Consider the following 21,791-nt stretch of genomic DNA (forward strand, 5'->3'; position numbering starts at 1 on the left):
ACTCTCGCACCAGAAGTGGTAATGGGTAAGAAGACTGTGGTCACAGCCACACTAATGCAGATGAAGCTGATGTTGAAGTTGTTTTCTTTTCTCCTTTTTGATCTTCCATTCATTCATTCTGCAAAGTAGCTCATTTGAAATGTGATCAAATCTAACTGAGTGAGTTTAAGGTCCCTCATTTTTCCTTTTGTCTTCGGTCCTTTGGGACAGGTGCATATTTTCATTGCTTGAGTCTTCAACCTGCTGACACTCGACTGTCTCGGTCTATTTGTGCACAGTTTAGTCTTTGCATTGACTTTATACAGTCGCACCAGCATTTAAATTCACTTTGCACTTACTCTAAACACACCAAATAACATATTATTATTCATACATTTAACTTTTCACATGTGACGCTTTACATTTTTATCTTCCAACATTATGGTCTAAATGATCTTTGAGAGTCTTCTCCACGTTGATACCTTCACAACTTTGGTGGAGAAAACTGAATTCCCTTTGTTTGATCAAACTTATGCCTAAAAACAGTCAAATCTTACAACCCTGGATCAAAAAAAAGTTTGGACACTGTGTAAAACATGACTAAAACAGAACTGTATTTACTGACAAAGTGTTCCTGAGCCCATGTAGTAGCATCCTTTATCCAATCATGTGTTCACAAAGTGGTGAACCTCGCTTCATCCTCGCTTGTGAACAACTGAGTCTTTCCAGGATGCTCTTTTCATACCCAATCACAATACTATCACCTGTTACCAATCAACCCTTTTTACCTGTGGAATGTTCCAAACAGGTGTTTTTGGAGCGTTCCACTACTTTCCCAGTCTTTTGTTGCTCCTGTCCCAACTTGTTTGAAACTTGTTGCTGCATTAAATTCAGAATAAGCAGATATTTACAGAAATCAATGAAGCTGATGAGGTGAAACATTAAATATATTGTCTTTGTACTGTTTTTAATTGACTATATGTCAAAAAGGATTGGCGAGTTGTCACATGTTTTATTTGTTTACACAGCGTCCCAACTGTTTTTGGACTTGGGGTTGTAGCTTCTGCCCTGGAGGTGGTCTCAATTATGTGCATGACTGTTACATGATCTCTGAAGAATCTTCACCTGCTGGCTCAAATTGTCTGCGCTCGCAGAAGGAAGAGATTCATGTTGTTCTCTTGATTTGGTGATTCAGTGTTAATGACAAGCATCCGACACGTGAATGGCATTTCACATTTATCTGCTTTCGTGTAGACATCAGATCTGTTGCCATGTTGCTCGCGCCGTTGACGCGTCACACCCGTGTAATGGAGGAACAGGAAGCGGGGAAAGAGATAAAAAAAAAAAGAAAAAAAGTCTGGCATCTGTTGAATGGACGAGCGAGTTAATCACCTTACCAGTCTGGGCACCCTGCGCTCCCGAGTCAGGAAAGAGGAAGATGGGGTTAAAGCGATGGATTAAGGATGAGTGAGGGAGCCCAGGGTTCAGGTTAAGACTGATTCGGAGACGGATCGCTGTCCTGTCAAGCATGGCGGAGCAGTGGCGTCCGGCCTGTGAAGTGTCTGCATGGTGCTGCAGTGCGAGCAGCAGAGGAAATGAAAGTCATTACTGTCAGTGTGGAGTGAGCTTCATGGCCCAAACGGGATTAGACAGTGCATCCGACATTGTTTCTATACATTGGTAGACTTAAAAGTCAAGCGCAAAATGGGATTAAAATGAGGGAAAAAAACCAATAAATAACCTTCAACAGTGCCCCCCCCCCTTTTCGCCTCTCTTTTATTTCCTCTCTGCCTTCCTTCGCTACCAATTCCCCACCTGTTTGTCTCATTCTTTCTTCATAGTCTTTTTCTCTTTCACCTGCCTCGCTCCCCCATTCCACTCTCTCCAACACATCTCTCTTTCCTCTTCTTCCATCTTTCACACACTCATCCCCATCATCAAAATGCACAGGTAGGCGCCGACTCCCACTCGCACTTTAAATTCTCTGTTATGCAAAAAAAAAAAAAAACTTCCTTCTGGGGCCAATTGGCGCTTGAAATCCAACTTCATTCCCCTCAAACTGAACCCTTTCAAAAACAAACCCTCCCACCACTTGCACTACACCCCCCTCCCCTCCTCTTTCAAAACAGCCCCATAACAAACTGCCGAATTGTTGCCCTTCCTTAACTTTTAAGGGTATTATGCACCATGTCCAACTTCAAAGCCTGTCTTAACTCCACACTTTAATTGTATCTTCCCCAGCTCTCTGCGTGCCATTTGATTCTGCTGACAACGGCACTTCTCCCTCCGTTCTCCTCCGTCCTTCTCCTCCCGTCCTCTTTGGTCCTCGCTTGTGTTGTGTTTTGACCCCCTGCACCCCCACCTCCACCGCGGCTCCTCTCATCAGCTCCTTGCTCCCTTCAGAGGCCATTGTCCCCCTGTTGTCACCTACTTTGAAGAGGTAGCCTCCATTTCCTCTCCCGGCAGTCGGTTGTTGCCTGGGGTGTGTACATACCAAACAAACTTGAAACAGTAACCCCCTGTCCTACATTGGCCGTCTCCTGCTCTCTTTATCTGCTCTCCCTCTCTCTCTGTGACTGCGTGAGCTGACTTCCTCCTCATGGCCCTGGTTGATAATTGCCATAAGCTTCCCTCTTGGTTTCATTTTCCATTGTCCTCCCCCAAATTCTTGGCTCTGGCTTGAGATAAAGGGATGAGTACTTCAAAGGGGTCTGCAAAGAGTTTAACCCCAAGCCGAAAGGAACAGCACACAATACTGTAATTGAGAGCAGTTACTGATCACAGAGCTGCAGCACAGAGAGGACAGCACCGGCAGACGCACACACACACACACACATACACACACACACACACACACACACACACTCGGAGTGTTTATGACTGCAACTGAGGTGGCCAGTAGCAGTTACGACAGGCCAAGGCTGCTCAGGAGACCATATAACACAGTCGTAAAAAACCTCTGTAGTCCTCTTTGGTTGTTAGATGGTGTTTTTCATCAAATATGACTTTAGATGCTGTGGAAAATTTAGCTGCTTTGTGTGTTTTGTGCACACGCAAAAAAGCAGCAGTCAACATTAAAGAATCGATTGGGCTCACAAGTGATTTATGTGCCCGACCGTCTCTATTCATAGGGCTCTTTGTAGTCCGGCTGAATTTGACCTGTCCCGGTAATAATATCTTCCCAAACCGACAGACAGTTACACCCCATAACCTCTCCCCCTGAAGCCCTCTTTCAAGGGTCTTTTTATAGGGCCAGGAGCCAAGGACACCCCTGGTCTCAGGCCAGTCACAGACCTGAGGTCAGCTCCTGAGGGGCAGCAGGGAAGACCCGACCTATGGGGACCTCCCATGAGCCGTGGAGGGGGTTGACGAGGCAGGACATGAGGGCTCAACTGGCCCCTGGTGCTGGCAGGGGGTCCACACCATCGCCATGGTGATGGTTTCCACCCTGGTGTGTTTACTGTCAGAGGTCAGCCTCAGCCCTCCAAAGTTAACAAAGGCTGACATTGTCGGGGTAGCACTCGGTATATTAGCCAGATGACCTGTATACCCATGGAAAGACCTGGACTGTGTGGATGAGCTTTTATGAGACCAGAAACTGTGTTTGTGCAAACTCGTTTTAACTCTGAGTCATGAGTGTGTCACATCTGGCGTTCTTCCAGATGTCAGATCTACTGTATATCAGGGCTTTCCAACCTTGCTTGTCAGATGTACCCACACAGCTCTGTAGTAGGCTTCCCCTCCTGTGCCTTTTTTTTAACATTTTATCCAACACGTTCGACTGTTCATCCATCACTTTTACCAATTTCAGCCATTCATCCATCTTTTTTATCCACCCTTATCCGTCACTTTCAGCTAACGGATTCAGCTTCTCTGCTCACTTGCTAACTAGTTTTCATGGCTGGCTCGCACATGGTGGTCAGGTGTAACAGCAAACTCAATAAGTGGATTGATTTCTGTTTTGCAAATTAGCCGTGCTTTCACACAAGCCTTCCACTCACCCCTGAGCAACTGCAGCCGCCCCCAGGGGTGTGAATACCCCTGATGGCAATCAGCGCACTCCATCTTCTGCTGGGACAGTGAGTGTGATGCACACACACTGGGAATGTTTTTGTGCAGGATGTGAGCGCGATAAAGTGGCCTCTGAACGATGAGTAATCCCTTAGTCATCACGGCCTCTTCAAGAGCAATCTCCTCTTTTATTAACGTTGATGGGAAGCGAGGCATCAAGAGAGAAAGTTTCACGGCACCTTTAGCAGACGGGCTGATCAAAGTGTTTGCCGTCTTTGTGCTGTACTTTTTGAATTGCTGTCCACTGAGAGAACAAGGACACACAGACACCTACAGTCCTCTTGTACAGGGGATCTCCTGTGGCTGTTCATTTGGCCACTGAAGACCTGTCCACAACACTATTGACACTGTTCTATAAACACTATTAACATCAGTGCCTGTAGCCAGAGCAGCGTGAATAAAGGACGCGCCACGTCCAAAATGACCAGCCGCCGTCTGCATCCAAACGACTCCTCACAGTCTGACCCGTGAATGGATGTTTATTGAATGGCTGATCTGTCTGTGGGCTTTTCACTCCTTTCCGTGTTATCTGCACTGCACTTAAAGGGCACGCACAAAGCAGAGAGCTGTGCTGTCAGGGCTGCACAGAGGAGGACTCCTTCTTCTTCTGTTGCTTAAAATGATATGATAACATCCTTCAGGGAAGTTATCCTCACTGAACAGACGTTTTAATCTGGCAGGCGCCTGTATGTGCCCCTGCAGCCACTGGTAGGAGCTGTGGAGTGATAACAGCATTGTGATTTCCTATTGCAACATGTATCTAAATGATGTCTGTGGGTAGTTTAAGTGACTTTCATTTAAAATAGACGCTTTAAGCATAATGAAGAAAACTTTTGAAAAGCCTTTGAATCCTGCAGGAGGGACACATCTGTGCCTCTCTCCTTTCCAAACAGCGCCTTAAGGGGATTAAAAATCATAGTTTCATTATTCGACCGGGCCATTGTCTTCTTGTTATGTGACCAAAAAAATTCATATGAGGTAGTGAACGTGCCATTTGATACACGCCGGTGCATGCATTGTGCATCCCCGGGACTCCAGCGGATTAATCTAAAAAAAAAACTATGCGGGTCTTGAAAAGAAAAGATCCCTGCGTCTTTAAAGTTTATGTAGCAACAGAGGGATTGTAGCGATAATGCTATTGGGGCGGCAGATCAGTTACTTCTGACGCTCCAAAGCCTCGGGGAGTTGGCTCAAGATTGCTTGTCTTTGATAAGGTCCTCGCTATGTAGTTAAAACTTGGCGATCTGGGGAAAGGTTGGTAAAACGTGGCAAAAAGCTCGCGGGTCGGGGAATAAACCGAGCAGCCTTTAAAATGCGTTTCATCCGGAGTGACTGCGACGCATCCGGGAAGCTCCGCCGCTTGTTTTCCTTTTTTTCGGAGGCATCAAGCTGCAATTGTTTTTTATGCAGCTGTCGGGACCCGGCAGTCGGTTCCTGACTTTGAAGTGCGCTGCTCCAGCCTGTCGGCTCAGTTGGTGTTGGAGTCGCCTGCAGGAGAGACCTACCGTGCGGCATGGCAGCCTGAAACCGGAGGGAGGAGAAAAGGAGGAGGGAGAAAAGCGGTATTTTTTTTCCTCTCGAGTGCGTTTTTCTCTCCGTAAACCGACTCAAACCTGAACGGACTGTATTTGGACGCGTCGCGGAGACGAGCACTGTGGATTATACGCGCTTTTTGTGGATAAAAAACCGCCCCGACAACTGGAGTTTAATTTGAGGGGAGAACTCGTGGATCGATGGTAAGTTAGCAGAGTGTGTGTATGTGTGTGTGTGTGTGTGTGTGTGTGTGTGTGTGTGTGTGTGTGTGTGTGTGTGTGCCTCCTCAAACCGGCCCCCACTGGAGCTCCCTTTGATGTGCTGTTGACTCGCCTTTGAAGTAATGTTCTGGGGGAAGCGAACCGCTTTTCTCGCGTCCAAAGAGCAGAAAAACGCGTCGGAGCGTCTCTGTGTCTTTCACTTTTCTTTTTCGGCATTTGTGCGATTTTTATATTTAAGCAGCTGATTGTGAGAAGTCGCTCGTTTGTTTTTGTGGAATTCCTCCCCCACAAGATCTGAGACTTTCGCGTACTTGGGATTGGACGTTAAACGGGGCTTGTTTTTTCCGCCTTAAATGCAACATTAAAGTAACTTTAACAGACTCCGGACTGCGCGACAGCATTAACGTGAATGGGGTTGTAATGTAATCTGGTGGAATATGATTCTGAAGATCTGCTTATCTTTTATTCTCATTATTAGCATTATTATTTTAGAAGTAGGCTGTGGTGTCTGGATAGAAAGATTTTGAGTTGTTGCTGTGCCCGGCTCTGTTTCTCTCCTGTCTCGGACAAGTTAAACACTTGAGCGGTGTAACCGTGCGTCAGTGATCCAAAGTGACATCTGTAATGTTGCGCATCAGCCGCTGATGCGTTGTGGCATTGATGCTCTGGGGCGCAGAGACGATCATCTGTAACAAAGTGCTCGTCACCTCTGCGATAATGGAGCAGCAGATAACTGGATGATTTAAACACTTGAACGTGTTAAAGCTCCGGTAGCAGCTAGGACTCTAAACGCAGCAGCAGCCGCCAGTGAACTCTATTAACTATGTCGGTCACGTTTTTCGATCTTCTTCCAGTTTGTCCCACATCGGTGTCCTACAGGTACTCGCAGAGGGGCTCAATTTGACGTGATTTGGCCGCCTGTGATGAGATGTAGAGAAATGACTGGCCAGAAAATGAGAAAGTGGCAGGGATGGTAGAGGGACATGTGCTTGCGATCTGCAGCAGGCATCCAGGCTACAACCCTGACATCAGGCGTGATGGATCCGGAAGCGCTAATGAAGCTGTGTCCGTGCGTAATGCTCTGTCATTTTGAAGGATTAATGACTTATTAATGGCGTTCGGGTCACAGCCAAGCTTGACATACGTGTGATTACTACTTCTCGTGTTGTTATCGAATAGGAGGATGGTGTAGGTTGAGTTCAGGCATCGCTCAGGTGGTTTTTCAGTGCATGTGCGAAATCACTGGGAAATTCTAGTCAACTTGCGTCCGGTCCAACGGCGGCTCGGCAGAGATCACATTCCAGGTCGAGATATGAAGAAATGCTGTTTATGTAATGCTGCTGCAGCGTTTTCTCTGATTTTCTTCCTCCCTCTCTCTCTCCCCCTCTCTCTGTGAACTAGCCTGTCTTCTTCTGTAAAAGTCAGCGAGGGTCTGAAAAGACTCTTACTGCGTCTTTCCCCCTTTGAAGTTGGGGCGGATCTGGTTTTGATTAGATCAATACTTTGTGTTTCAGAGAGAAGACGGGCAGCCCGAGAGAAGCTCCCCCGCTGACATAAGAGAGTGAGGAGATTACAGTAGAAGCTCAGAGGAGGCGAACAACACAGGCTCTCTCCTGCTGCCTTCAGAGCCATGAGCCGGGCGCTTATGGACCATATTGCCAGTAGTTTCAGAGAAGATGCTCCTCGACCCCCGGTGCCGGGGGAGGAGGGCGAGGCGCCCTGCTACCCCGGCAAACTCGCAATGATGAAACCCTTGGAGCCTCCCAAATCGGTTGTGCTCGGCTCTCCGGGCTCCTCGGCGAGGAGGAACGAGGATGGTCTCGGGGAGCCAGAGGGGAGTGCCTCCCCGGATTCGCCGCTCTCCCGGTGGACAAAGTCTTTGCACTCGCTCCTCGGGGACCAGGACGGTGCTCATCTTTTTAGGACATTCCTGGAGCGAGAGAAATGCGTCGATACTTTAGACTTTTGGTTTGCCTGCAATGGCTTCAGGCAAATGGACCTCAAGGATACCAAAACGCAGAGAGTCGCCAAAGCAATTTACAAGCGCTACATCGAGAACAACAGCATTGTCGCCAAGCAGCTCAAGCCCGCGACTAAAACCTTCATACGGGATAATATCAAGAAGCAGCACATCGACTCTGCCATGTTCGACCAGGCGCAGACGGAGATCCAGACCAACATGGAGGAGAACGCGTACCAGATGTTTCTGACCTCTGACATTTACCTCGAGTACGTGAGGACCGGGGGAGAGAACCCGAATCACGTCACCTCGAACGGGCTGGGCGACCTGAAGGTGGTGTGTGGATACCTGCCCACGCTCAACGAAGAGGAGGAGTGGAGTTGTGATTTCAAAGCCAGAGCGCTGGTTGGACTGTCGGCGAAGGCGCAGAGGGCCACCGTGTCCATGAGGGCGGTGGAGGTGATCGAAAGGGGATACAGGTACGTCTGCAACACCTTTTTTTCAACTGCATTAAGGTTTAGACCCACGCTGCATGCAGACAGGCGGCTGGAAAGCCCGTGCGTAAAAGTGCAACACATGCTTTTCTCCAAATCAGTTCAGGGTTTCTTTTAAGTTTGCAGAGAGCTCTGTCTGCCTTTCCCTCCCTGGCTCTCTGGCCCCTCTCAGCAGCTCCAGCAGCAGCCCTCCGCTGGCGCTCGCCTGGATTTCCGGCCCTTTGAAATAGTTCAGCAGAATGAGGGATCGTCTTCCACGGGAAAAGTTCACAGAGCACGGCTGGCTCCGGCCCCAGCCGGCAAATAATAGATGATGACATTGCTATGCTATGCCTCCTCCTGTACCACACTGTCCTCGAGCCTTTTGGCAGGGATAGAAACCTGTAGCAGGTCTATTGATGGCACTTTGAAATAGATGTTCTGTGGCTTCTTTCAGATACTTGTTATGTCAGTTTTTAAAGGAGTAAATCAGCCTGCTTCCCAGTCAAATGAAAGGCTTTCTTGAGGAGTAGCTGTATGTAAAAACCTGTGGCAGCATTGGGACACCCCCTGATGCTGCCGCCACTGCTGGTGGGACGCTGAATCCAGGCTGCACATAGATCTTAACTTCTACACTGAGTGTGACAGGATAAGCGCACTGACAGCTACCTGCTTTGGACAGCATGGATTGACAGCTTGTGTGTGTTGGTGGTTCTCTCTCCTGTAGTGTGAGTCTCGCTGCCCAATGAGAGATGACATGAAGCCCCGGTGCCTTTCTCTCCCCCCGCCCATTGTCACCCTGCAGATTCAAAACATGTGGAACCCATTTCTCCCCTTTCCGCTTCCCTCTCCTCACCTCCTCTCATCTGACTTTCTTTTTTAAAAACAAACCCTTGAACGGCAGCAGCTACAGTACAGAATCAACACGCCCCCCCCCAGCCAAACCCTCTCACTCTCCTCTTCCCTCTTTTCTTGTTGGCGTCAATTCTCCTCTGATTCCCCCCTTTGCCCCCCCCCTGCGCCTCCTCCACTTTTATCTTTTTCCTTTTGAAATGTTCGGGATGGGGACTACGAGGCATGCTTTTGGAGCGAAAGTGAGGGGAAAGAGAGCGGAAAGGAAGGACAGAAGGGGGGGGGGGTACACCTCATGAAAGAAAGGGAGGGAGGAGAAAGGATAAATGAGGGGGTGAGAGAGAGGCAGGGAGGAAAGAATGCAAGGCCAGCTGTGTTAAATACCTGACTCTTTGCAAGCCCCTCTGAAGGTCAGCCTGGAGTTGGGGGGCCTACAGATTTAGTCCTGCTGGGTCTCTCCCTCCTCACGAAGACCCCCCTTTTTTCCCCTCTCCCTTTTCTTCCCTTCTCTGACACACTCTCATGCTTCCGCTCTATACTGTTTTCTTCTGGTCACTCCCCCCTTTTCTCCTCCTGCTGTACCACGGCAAGAATGCATGCACAGCGGGGGGGTGGACGCTGAGGAAAGAGTGAGCGTGAATGAGAGAAATGGAAAGAGGGACATTTTAGGCGATTTAAGGAGCCATAAATGGGCCATAAGGAGAAAACCGCAACTTTCCCAGCGGAGATGAACTCGTGTTGGAGGGAAGGAGGTTGTTGGGCCTCAGGCTGGCCACTCACATTCATTCATCACAGGGTCTAGTTGCTGCTGGTAGCAGACAAGTTCACATTCACACACGCACACTCACTCATTCAATCAGTGTCACCAACCTCTGAAGACACAGCCTGTCTTGATCTTCAACAAGTGAAACACACTCACCTGCTTTCTTGCCAAGTGGAAATGAAATGTCACCCACCTGTTGGACACTGCTTAATCTGATTTGTGCTGTAACCTCCCCAGATCGTACAAGAGAGGAGAGCCACTCAACCCCTGCCATTTCGGCTCCTTTGCCCCCGTCAGCAGCACCAATGACAGCGAGGTGTCCAGTGACGCCTTGACCGACGATGCCATGTCCGTGACTGACAGCAGCGTGTAAGTGAATATTAACCAAACATGCAAGTGTGTGTGTGTCAGCTCATGAGGGTGTTTCAGGAGTGTGGTGTGGTGCAGTGGAAATGAAAAAAAAAAACAGAGTGACACGTTCCCTCAGCTGGGAGTCGAAGCCAGACTGGAAGAATGGTCTGCTGTAGTGGAAATACTGGTGAATGGTGACCTCTCGAAAACGGCGGTGCAGCCAGGATGTGGCGTGGGTCAGCGCCAAGCCCCATCCTTCTGTTCTCAAACTCTTTTACACATCATGTAAATGCTGGAGAGACTTTGTGAGCTGATACGTGGGGATGAGTACAGGGGCTTTACATGGGCCCTGCTGGAAGATGGTTTCTCAAAGTACTCTATGGTTGCAGTTAATGGTTCAATTTGATATTGTGCGGCTGCAACGATATTCATTGGTGATTATTCTGTCATTTGCTCAATTAATCGATTAGTTGTTTGGTCTATAAAAAGTTTGAATAATTTTTCTAATTAACTGATGATTAATTTGGTCAATAAAATGTCAGGAAATTGTGAACATCGCTAATCAAAATATCTGAGAACACGTTAACTTGTTTTGTCTGACCAACAACTGGTTTTTGTTTGCTAAATGACTCAAATGATTGGTCTATCATCAAAAGTGTCGTCAATTAGCCGCCTGTGGACTGACTAATCGAGGAATCTGCTGATCGTTTCATCTTAAAAGTAGCGCTCAAGTGTTATGTCTCTGTCCGCATGTGGTTTGTGCTTATCTGTGTACGTGCCTCTGGCCTCGTTCTTCTGGAGGATTACAATGGCGCAATCACGTGTCTCTCAAGTGACTCGGCGCTATGAAGTCAGTTCGTGGTGCAGGGCTCAAGGCCAGCGGCACTCGAGTCAAGCTGGCTGTTGGACAGAAAGCAGAACAATCTTCTTCTTTGCCTCATGTCACACGGGAGGCGTGAAGCCCTGCGTGGATGATGTCACTGAAGCGGCAAGGTTCGCCATGACTGAGCTAAAGACACGGGCGGCTGTAAACAGTTTTTTTTTTTTTTTTTTTTTTTTTTTTTAACAATAGTGAGTCCTCTGCTCTGGCCTATCTCTGCTTCAAAGTGGCCGGAGCCCATATAGTCCTGTTCTGCTGTACTTTGCCCAGTGCAGTGACAAAGCCCTGGACACAGGGACACAACCCCCCCCCCCCTTTCAGTTCCTGCCTCGCTCTGCTCTTGATCAGAATATATGCCTCCCTTTAGGTCAGTTGTAAGGACCCATAAACATTTGAATCTCATTTGCAGATAAAGAAAAGAATTGAAAAGGAAAAAAAGCGACGGGGGAGGAGGCGGCTGGGTGGGAAGAGAAAGAGAGTGGTGGAGGGGGGATTTTTGCTTATATCTTATTTATGGATTTGCTTGGACGCTGGGGAATGCAGCTGCGCAGACTTCAAACATTACCTTATCTTACAAACCAGCCTTTTGATGTGCGGAGATCAGAGGCTGGCTGCGGCAGCGCTTGCCAAATGAAGATTGGGAGGGTGGGGAGGTGGGGGGGTTGCTTATGCGCATGACTGTGGCATTTCAAAGCAAAAGTGGAAAAGTGCTCCTCAGTTAGGCTAGGTCACCAGGAAGCTGCTGTTTAGCATGGAGAAAAGACACTGTTCTGCACTGTCAAGTGCTTCGGTTTGAAGCTCGAGCTTTGCTGTTTGTTGTTTGATTTCATTTTTTCAGCCAGTCAGCCTTTCAGTCCCTCAGATAGATTTAACCAGGTTAGCTACACCCCTGGGTCCCGTCCTGCAGTAAATCTTTGAAGTATAATGAGTAGCTAATGCTAACAGTGTCCTCGACTCGGTGTAAAAGCCGGTAGGGGAATGCTAATGCCGACGCTACTTCTGGCCAGTAGAGCAGCGTGCCGTGTGACTGCCGAGTGTGTGTGTGTGTGTGTGTGTGTGTGTGTGTGTGTGTGTGTGTGTGTGTGTGTGTGTGTGTGTGTGTGTGTGTGTGTGTGTGTGTGTGTGTGTGTGTGTGTGTGTGTGTGTGTGTGTGTGTGTCCTGTTAAAAGGAAATGGCCAGCAGGGTTCCCAGTGCTGCGCTGGAGCCACAGCTGAAAATGAGTGTCGTTTCTAGGGCAAACACAGCCTCCCACCACCTCACTCCGATCCATGTATCCTGGTCTGCTCCGTCACAGCGACACGACCCGGAAACGCTGGCGTGATTTACCTCTGAGCACCTTTTCTGTTCTCAAATTGAGTCTAAAAGATGAGAACCAAAATGGATGGGAGAGTAAATAAATGAGATTTATTCTTGCCTGAACTGCATTTGATCTACCCATTTGGCTATCAAGCTCCTTCCTGAACGTCTGTTTGGTCTTCAATGATTTATCTGATTGTGTAATTGACCTTTATGTTCTCTCTGTACGCCCCCAGAGATGGCATCCCTCCGTATAAACTGGGCTCCAAGAAACATCTACAGAGAGAGATGCAGCGCAACATGAGGATGAACAGCCAAGTTTCTCTGCCTGCTTTCCCTGTAAGTACACACACACACACACAGACACACACTCAGAAGTCTTTCTGAACCTGGGTCCCACAGTGTAATTTCCATACCACCCTCTGTTCCGGGTCTCTCTTGGTTCTATGAATAGTACCGTGCAAACTGTATTCGGCATTCTCAATTCAACAACACCAGCAAAGATCTGAAGAGTAGCGTCAAAGATCCAGCCTCCCACTCACACACACACGCACAGAAGCGCACATACACACATACAAACACGAGCCCCCCTCGCTACCTTTGGTGTCACCTACACCCCCATTAGGGTTCCTTGAAGTCTGCGGGAGACGGTGAGGTCTCTAAGCTGTTTATCGCCGCAGCGCTCGGAACGCGCCGGGGTTTTTCTTCCCTACCGACGCCGTAAATATGGAGAATAGGGAGAAATGAGGAAGATCTCTGCCGCTCTATCCCGAGGGCTCTGAAATCAGCCCGGTTCCCAACAAAAACACAAAGATCTGCAGACGCATTCACGCGCACGCACACGCAGCACTTTGATCCAAGGATGAATGGAGCAAACGCGCAGGGAAGTGACAACTTCCAACAGAGCTGGCCCCCTTTTTTTCCGCTGCAACCCCACCCCCCTACATACACACACACACTCACTCAGCCAGCCCCCCCTTTGCTAAAAGTGAAGGATCTTAGGGAAGAGTTTGAGTGTGTCATGTGAGCTCTCAGTGGGTCAGAGGGGAGTTGGTAGCTTAAGGCTTTAGAGAGGCTCCAGGTTCAGGGAAGGGGTCCGGAGCACATGCAGGGAAGCATCTTGCACAAGTCGTAACAACAGAAGCAACTTGACGTAACCATCGTTTTTATTTCAACACCGTGAGACATGCAGCAAGTGTTACTTGTGTAAGGAAAAGCTCCACAGATTGCTTCTCGACACTCTTCTCTCACTGTCCCCCTTTTGCTTTATTTTCGCTTTTATTCTTGTTTTTGTTTCCCGTCTGATTTTTGGCGATGGCTGCCATTCCCATGGTGCCGCAGCCCTAGGCTCCATCAGACAGCGCCTCTTTTTCTCACTCTTTTTCTCCCCTTCATCCCTACTACAAAGGGATGATAGAAACAAAAAAGAAGAAAAATCAAGAAAGCCCTAGTGCAAAAATGCAAATAATTTAAGATCTGCGCACGCACACACACACACACACACATTCTCCTACTGTCACTATACTGTACCTCAAAGTTGCCCAGTGTGTGACAAGGGGGGAATAAATTACCTCAACCTGACTGATCTCCCATCCTTTTTGGCACCTTTATCTCTTTCCTCCACTCCTTCCTTCTCTTCATTTTCTCGTTCTCTGCCCTCCTGCGAGCACACATCTCTGCATCTCAACTTCTCCCCATTTTTTTTTAATCCCTCATCCTTTCCTCCCTGGAGTTCTCTTCCACCCCCTGTCGATATGTGGCTTTTATTCCAAGATGTAAAGCCACTGCTTCCCATCTATCTATCCCTCCGTCCCTCCCTCCGCCGTCCTATTCTCCCCCCACTGAGTGTTTGATATTTGACGAGGAAGCCTTTGAAGTGAGCTGACTTTAAAGAGGCCTGCTGATGATGACAGGGGGAACCAGCCGAGGCCTAGCTCAGAATGACCATACACCAGGCCTGCCACCCCTCCAAACAACCCCGTAGCCCTGGGTGCCTGTGAACGTGCCCCGATCAGTGCCACCAGTGATGGAGCTGGTGGAGAACAAAGCATACGTGTAGATAGATGAGGGGAGAGGAGTGTGGGTATCTTTGTAGAAGTTGGGGGGGGGCAGGGGTTTGGTTTTGGAGGGATGACAGCAGTTAATGTATCTCCTTCTCCCCAAAGCGTACTCGCCGCCCTCCCAAGGAGATGGTCCCGATGGAGCCGGCAGAGTTTGCAGCCCAGCTCATCTCCCGTCTGGAGAACCTGAAGAGAAAGCAGGACACCATCAACTCTTTGGAGGAGAGGCTGCAGCTGATTCAGGAGGTTTGTGTGTGTTTTACTAGAAAAGTCAATCAGAAGGTGTGTGTTTTGTTTTTTCTATTCCTCACTTGATAATTTTGTGTACTTTGTTACCAGGAGGAGGAAAGAGAAGACACAGAGATCATAGCAAGTGCTCCCCAGCTCTCTCCCCACCCCTTGACCCTCCTCCCTGCCTCATCCGACGAGGACCCCCAGGCGATCCTGGACGATCACCTCTCTCGCGTCCTGAAGACCCCCGGCTGCCAGTCCCCCGCCGTCATCCGCCACTCACCTCGCTCCAGCTCCCCAGAGCACAAGCCCTTCGCACGGGCAAGCTTTGGGTTCAAGGCCCTGGTAAGGACGGGGCCCTCCAGTTCCTCTGTCTCCAGTCCTGACCAAGGGGCCATCACTCTGGCCTTGGGCCCCAGCAGGACCCTCATAAGCAGGCAGAGCACGAAACACATCCACCACCACTACATCCACCACCATGCCAGTCCCAAGACTAAGGAGCAGATTGAAAGGGAGGCAGCCCTCAGGGTGCACGGCCTGTGCTCCAGCAGCGGCGAGTGCCCGCCCTGCCAGCCTTACCAGCGCAGCCGCAGCCTGGGTAGAGAGATGTGTGGGGCTGTCTCGGCAGACAGCAGCATGGGGTCAGTTCCAGGCACAGTTCCTGTCTTGTTTATTTCCTATTTCCTTGTGTTGGTTGCATAGAAATTATCATTACTGACTCTCTCTCTCTTCCTCCCAGGCGTTCCAGCTCTCTGTCCAGGCGTGTGTGTCGTTCAGGGGCTGAGGACGGCGTAGCAGAGAGGTGTATGGAGGACTGTGGACCCTTACAGCTGCCCAGCGACACAACAGACCCCACCCAGAATGTGTTGCAGTGGATCCTGGAAAGTAAACGGCAGGGCAGGCACAAGCCTCACAGGTGAGCAACTCATTCATGGGTTTTTACATGAGTTGTAAGCTCTATTTTAGTCCAAAATGTCCTAATTTATGTCCCACCATTGCATGTTGTTAATGCGTGTAGTCTTATTTTCTGTCTCCCCTACAGTAACCAGAGCACCAAGAAATCCTTTGGAGGCTCTTCTACCCAGACACACACGTGGGGTGGTGGTGGAAGCTGCGGCCACCTACGTAGCCACCAGCCAGCCCAGCCATTCATCCAGGACCCAGCCATGCCTCCCCTGCCCCCTCCCAACACTTTGGCCCAGCTGGAGGAGGCCTGCCGCAGACTGGAGGAGGTCTCCACCAAGACCACCAAGCAGAGGTACACAGAAACTAGCCAGTAGTTGTTGAATGTTGCTCTTAGCTTTGTACTTGCTTATTCCAACCCAGATTTTCTTTTAGAAATGAAATATGTGTATTTTTTTGTATTAAAGTGTCTGCCTGATCTCTTCCCAGGCATTCCACGTCCAGTCTCCAGCAAGAGAAGAGCCACCTAGTGCCTGTCCAGGGTGAGGGCTCTGTCCCTCCGTCTCTAGCCAATCCCAACCCTGCTGGCCTCCTGACAGGCAGCCCCGGTCTCCAATCAGAAGAGTACGATGCCTCTAGCGTCCTGCCCTCCCCCTCCTCTCCTCCTCTCTGCTCCTCTTCCTCCTCCTCTCAGCCATAGCCTCCACCTTGCAGTGTACTTCTACCCTTTTAACTCTTCCCGCTTGACACCTGCGCTGCTCACCGCACATGTAGGGAGACAGACGAGTAGTCACGTGCAAACCTACACAGATCACACACGTGTACACGCCCACATGCAGTCACTCAAAAGAGAAGGTGACCCCCTTTGCAAAGCTTATTTTAAGCTTTGTACACAGATGCCTGGCTCTGCCTCTGTTTGCATGAATCTTGTGTATTTGTGCTGTGTGTGGGGAGTGTGTAGTCACTGCACCACCTGACTGAGACATCCCTTTCATATATATGTATCATTTTTATTGGCTGTCCTTCAGTGAGCTGGCAGTCGGCTGGGGTGAGCAGAGCTTAGCAGAGAGAGAGCTCCTCTGAAGTGGGCCTACAAAGCCTTGGACATAGCTGAAGGGGAATTGATAATACTGTGCCCCCTCTCCATGCACACACAACACACAAGTACACACTTACTGATGGCACTGGGTCACTCACTCACTAATGTTACTCTTCTGTGCTGTTACTGTACTTCTAGTCCTGCACTGTCTTCTGTACACTCAAAGGAGTAGATTGTCGGAGTCCGTTAGAAGCTTCGCTCTGTTTCCGATTCCTCTTTTTGATCATTATCTTGTCGAGCATCACGAAGGCGTCTGCTCATCGTCTCCCTCCTTGTCTGCTCTCAGGATGAAGGAGTGTAAAAAGGCCGTAGGAAGCCACGGGGCGTGCAGTGGCGAGACGGTGGTGACGTACTTCTTCTGTGGCGAGGAGATCCCCTACCGGAGGACCATGAAGAGCCACAGTCTCACCCTGGGCCACTTCAAGGAGCAGCTCCGCAAGAAGGGCAACTACAGGTGTGTAGATGGAAGCTGGAATACACAAAGTGTCGTATAAGGTTTTACAAAAGTGATTTTTTGGTGACGTAACGTGAATTTTGCCATCGGAGTCTGCGATATTATGAATGCTGGCAGTAAAACGCCGTCCGTCCATCGACCTCAATGTAAAACAGCGCTTGAGAATGAAAACTGAAACATTCAGGGTGCAGTCTGAAAGTGGAACTTCAGTGGAACTGAATTTGCAATATGCGATCGTTGGAGTCTCAGCGTAACATTTGACATGTCAGCCGTCGTGAGCAGTCAAAACAGAGCCAACCACAAACTGAAGGGAGAACGTCTAATGTTAGCTCGCCGAGCGGCTGCACTGTCTCCTGGTGAATTTATGTCTTTGAATCGTGCTCCGCGCCTTCATGACCTCATCTGTTTTCTCCACATTTATTAGTTTATCCGCGTCAATGTGGAGCGCTGCTATCAGTATTTGTTTCTGCGTGTGTGTGCAGTCAGATACAGGCCTCTGTGGTTTTTTTTGTGTGTGTGTGTTGAGGGGGGTGCAATGAAAAGGAAAGGACAAGAGCGAGGGAGGGTGGGTGGTGCGGGGGTTAGTGGAAGAGTTTGAACTGCAGTGATTTGGGTCCCATCTGGTATTGATTTCCATGCTAAGGCACACTTAATACACATAGCTTTGAAGCCCCGGCCCCTTTCATTTCAACCAACAAAGACTCACACAAATGGCCAGCGTGCAAATTCTTCACTGATGCTATCAGGGCCTCTTTTTTCCTGCCCTGGTGTGTGTGTGTGTGTGTGTACACATGAATGCGCTTGTGTGGAACACGCACAATGTTTACACATGTTGTAATCATTTTATGGATATTTTTGAAAGGCTGATTGTTAAATGCCAGATTCGCTTGTTTGCTGTACTTCAGGGCCCCGACTGAGGCCGCGCAGCTTCGGTGTGTGTTTGCGGAGGGAGATTTTGCATTGATTGCTCCCTTCCAGTGGGCATTAAAGGGAAAAGATCAAACATTTATTGTTTAGGCTGCCACGGTCTCCAGGATAAGCACGGGTCAGGTATTGTGTTAATAATTACAGGTATCAAACTGTTTCTGGAGGGAAAAAAAGCAAAAGACCTGATCGAAACTTCCTCCTGTCCAGATGTGTGCAGCGTTTCTGGATCAACAAATGTGACAAGCACTTAGCTCGAGTCCTCCACATCTGTCTGCCCCCCCCCCCCCCCCCCCTCTCTCGCGCTCTTCTTTTCTCTCTGGCTCGCTGTCTCAGTTCCTGTGTCATACCATCCACATTTTTTGGAAAGAGACCTGCACGGCGCTTTAATAGCAGCCAGAGAATGTGTGGAGTTGGGTCATTTCAACATGGCAGCGGTTCAACAAAGAACAGTACTGCTGGGCCCTGCCAGACGATATTGGTGCCAGATGTCAGTGCAAACGGAGGGAGAGAGAGAGAAGGGGAGGAGGAGGGGGGCAGATCTAGCCACATAAAACATGTTCCAGTGGAAATTCAGGCTCTCTCTCTGTCTCTGTCTCTCTCAGCAAAAAAGATCATGACTCTTTGAAGATTTTTTTTAACAGTCCAACAGCTCGACTCTTTTTCCTCCTGCAGATAGGAAAGGAGGACACAGTTATTAGACACGTCCCACGCTCTTTTTACGTCCTCTTAATTATCTACTTTGTCTTATTTACTCACAGGAGAGACCTATACTCCGTGTAGTTGAAGCCTTCCTGTATTTCAAATGGAGCTGCTTTTCATTAGTGACCACCCTCATCCTGATTGGCGCATGTGCACTCAGGCACCTTTTTTTTTTTTTTTCGCTTTAAAAGTATTGCATGTTCGACTTTGTCAGCCTCCCGTCTCATTAAAAACAAAATGCTCACAAACATACCCACATTCCAGTCACCCCACACATGGAGCAAACCGAGGCATTTTTCCATTACATAGTTAATGAGTGAATTCTGAACCCCCCCCTCAAACCAATCCACCCCTGCTGCTTTCTCTTCCTCTAAAATGAGGATTTGGGGGGGTTTGCATCATTAATGGCCCAGTGAAGTCATGGCTGACGAGAAGCCCCTCCTTAGGTTTTTATTTTTTCGTCGAGGGGCGCGCACAGAAAGTTGTCAGTCGGCTGGCCTTCCTATAGCACTCAGCGAGGGCTCGTGCTATCAACAGGGGTGAGGAAGGACGCCGTGTACTTCCTCCTCCTCCTCCACTTTGTCTCTGCTCTTTTCTTTGTCCCTGTAATGATGAAACGGGGATGAGGAGCGGGTGAAAGCCTGTGCACGTGTGTCTTGTAACATGTGCGCGAGCGGCCGTGTAGGAGTGGGGGGGGGGGGGTAATGACAGGCAGACTTGCAGGCACCCAAAATTTCAGCCTTTGTCAAAGGACCCCTTCATTTGCACGCTGGCCTAATTGGCCCCTGTTAGTCGGGGCGAACTCACAACAACACGATGCAGAAAAAGGAAAGGGAGACGTAGAAGAGAAAAGGAGCGGAGGGAGGGATGAAGCCTCTTATTTTAGACCAAGACGTTTCAGCAGCAGGTTCCACCCCACCCGGAGAAACCAGAGCCTGCAGGCTCAGCAGGCTTGGTTGATTGTGCACTGAGTGGCTTTTCATGGGTGGCAGAAATGAGGCTTGATGCTTTAAACAAAGAGGGTGGCAACAAGCTGTTTGACTTTTAGGGTCTTTCTTTTGACTTTTATGGATTAATAAGCCGCATCTTGAATCGTGCATGTTGTGTATGAAAAAGACTTTCTTCGGGTGTTAACTCTTGTCTCTCTGTTGCAGGTACTACTTCAAGAAGGCCAGTGATGAGTTCGAGTGTGGCGCGGTGTTCGAGGAGGTGTCAGACGACGGCTCCTTGCTGCCCACCTACGAGGGCAAGATCCTGGGCAAGGTGGAGAGGATGGAGTGAGGACCTGCCCATGTTGTGGATTACACTCCTACAGACGCTTCGCACCACCATGGATGTACTCCTTCATACGCTCACACACACACACACACACACACACACACGCACACACACACAAAGTATGTGTCTTTTAAGCTAAAAGACTGCAGGACTGGAGATGTTGTTGAAGGAATGTTGACGAGGTTTGGGCTGAGGGGCCGGATGAAAGATGGAGAGGAAAAAAGAAGGAGGACAAGTTGTCGCTATTACAGGACTATCACGTGAACAGTCCGCCTTGAAGTGAAGAAAATAAAGGGTTGTGTGATGCTGGACTGAAACATCTCGGCGTTTCCAGAAGAGAAAACTCTAGAGACTCTAGGTGAATGACCACTCCTCAAAGAAGCGGGGCGGTGGGTTCAAATCTGAGACTTGACAGCCTACCTGACCCTGCCTAATATGTATATGCAGATATACATGTACATTGCATTGTATTGTGATGCTCGTATTGCTGTGTTAAAATTTCTATTGCTATTTATTGGAAATATCCCTGCCCCAACCCTATTATTCTTCCATGGACAAGCTGCTTGGAGTTGGAGAAACTTCTCCAATTTTCCACATCCGTGATTTTTTTTTTTTTTTTTTTTTTTTCCCTGTCTGAGCATCAGTTCTCAAGCAAAGGAAATGGGTTTTATTCATTTTCTGCCCCTCATATTGAACTGTAAACTTCAAAAATACCTCTTCAAAAACTTCACTCCTGTTCCTGGAGATTTAGTGGGACATCTCTGATCTCTTGGCTGGAGAGCTTACTGCTGAAGCTTTGAGAATGGCTCTCTATCACTTAAAAGTTTGATAATATATTTACTACTGCAGTGCTATTTGTGGCTGTGTCCCAATCTGCTCTGACGGGCCCTGAGTGTGCTATGAAAAAGGAGCAAAAATGCTATTAATGTTTAATTCCCTACTCTGGGACTCTGCCCAGCTAGCCTTGATCTGTTGCGTCTTAGTGCCTTTGTTTCAGTGGCGCAGGCATCGCACAAATAGCCTACGTATTTACTAAGAGGAAACTGCCCTGAACAGGTCCTTGAGTCCCCAAAATGTGTTTACACCCATATTAATATTTACCAACGCAAAGCTCTATTATGTGCTCCCCAACGTGCTTACCTATGTGATTGTGTGACTGAGTTGCTTTGAGTAGGGTTACTCTGTGTGCATTTGAAGCCTGCACTATGAGCTGCAGATGATAATGATGGTGGTGATATACACTATGTCCATAGTGTTTTAATTGAGTACAGTAGCTGTGCCTACATGGATTCTTGCCGTGTTTTACCCAGTTTTCAGGGTCCTATTACTCCCTTGGTTTTTACAAGGGGCCTTATGTTGAAAAGATATTTTTATGCCTTTTAGTATCCGTTTCATCATGTTTATGTTTTATAATATTTTTCATGGCTTCCTTGGCTCCACTTGTAAACTGTAAATTATGCGTTCTATAGAGCTCAGTTGAAAAGATGCCTCGGTACTTTAATTATTGTAATTATGAAGAGATGTAGCCTTTATTAAAATGTTCTATTTTTCAAATTAGCAAATGGTTTCCTATGGTTTTCTGTGTGTGTGTGTGTGTGTGTGTGTGTGTGTGTGTGTGTGTGTGTGTGTGTGTGTGTGTGTGTGTGTGTGTGTGTGTGTGTGTGTGTGTGTGTGTGTGTGTGTGTGATGGGGTGTTCTATGGATTTTCCTACCTCTAATTGGGATGTTTGAACGGTGGTGTGTGTAGAGCAAACTTCACC

The 21,791-nt window shown here is 48.5% G+C and overlaps 1 protein-coding gene across 2 annotated transcripts; it reads left to right on the forward strand.

Annotated features, from left to right (window-relative positions):
- The first annotated feature begins 5,417 nt into the window (after positions 1-5,417).
- Positions 5,418-21,582, forward strand: axin2 (axin 2 (conductin, axil)). Of its 2 annotated transcripts, none has more exons than XM_041957757.1 (11): positions 5,418-5,786; positions 7,319-8,243; positions 10,090-10,221; positions 12,617-12,719; positions 14,546-14,686; positions 14,780-15,312; positions 15,411-15,587; positions 15,714-15,929; positions 16,064-16,198; positions 16,960-17,127; positions 19,908-21,582. In XM_041957757.1, the coding sequence occupies exons 2-11, from the start codon at positions 7,435-7,437 to the stop codon at positions 20,032-20,034; spliced, it is 2,541 nt and encodes an 846-aa protein (XP_041813691.1). In that variant the 5' UTR covers positions 5,418-5,786; positions 7,319-7,434; the 3' UTR covers positions 20,035-21,582. The 2 variants fall into 2 exon arrangements, with proteins under 2 accessions (XP_041813691.1, XP_041813692.1); XM_041957758.1 differs by lacking the exon at positions 5,418-5,786 and adding an exon at positions 6,530-7,108.
- The last annotated feature ends 209 nt before the right edge of the window (positions 21,583-21,791 follow it).

The sequence above is a fragment of the Chelmon rostratus genome, chromosome 17 (genome assembly GCF_017976325.1).
Source record: "Chelmon rostratus isolate fCheRos1 chromosome 17, fCheRos1.pri, whole genome shotgun sequence".
NCBI lineage: Eukaryota > Metazoa > Chordata > Actinopteri > Chaetodontiformes > Chaetodontidae > Chelmon > Chelmon rostratus.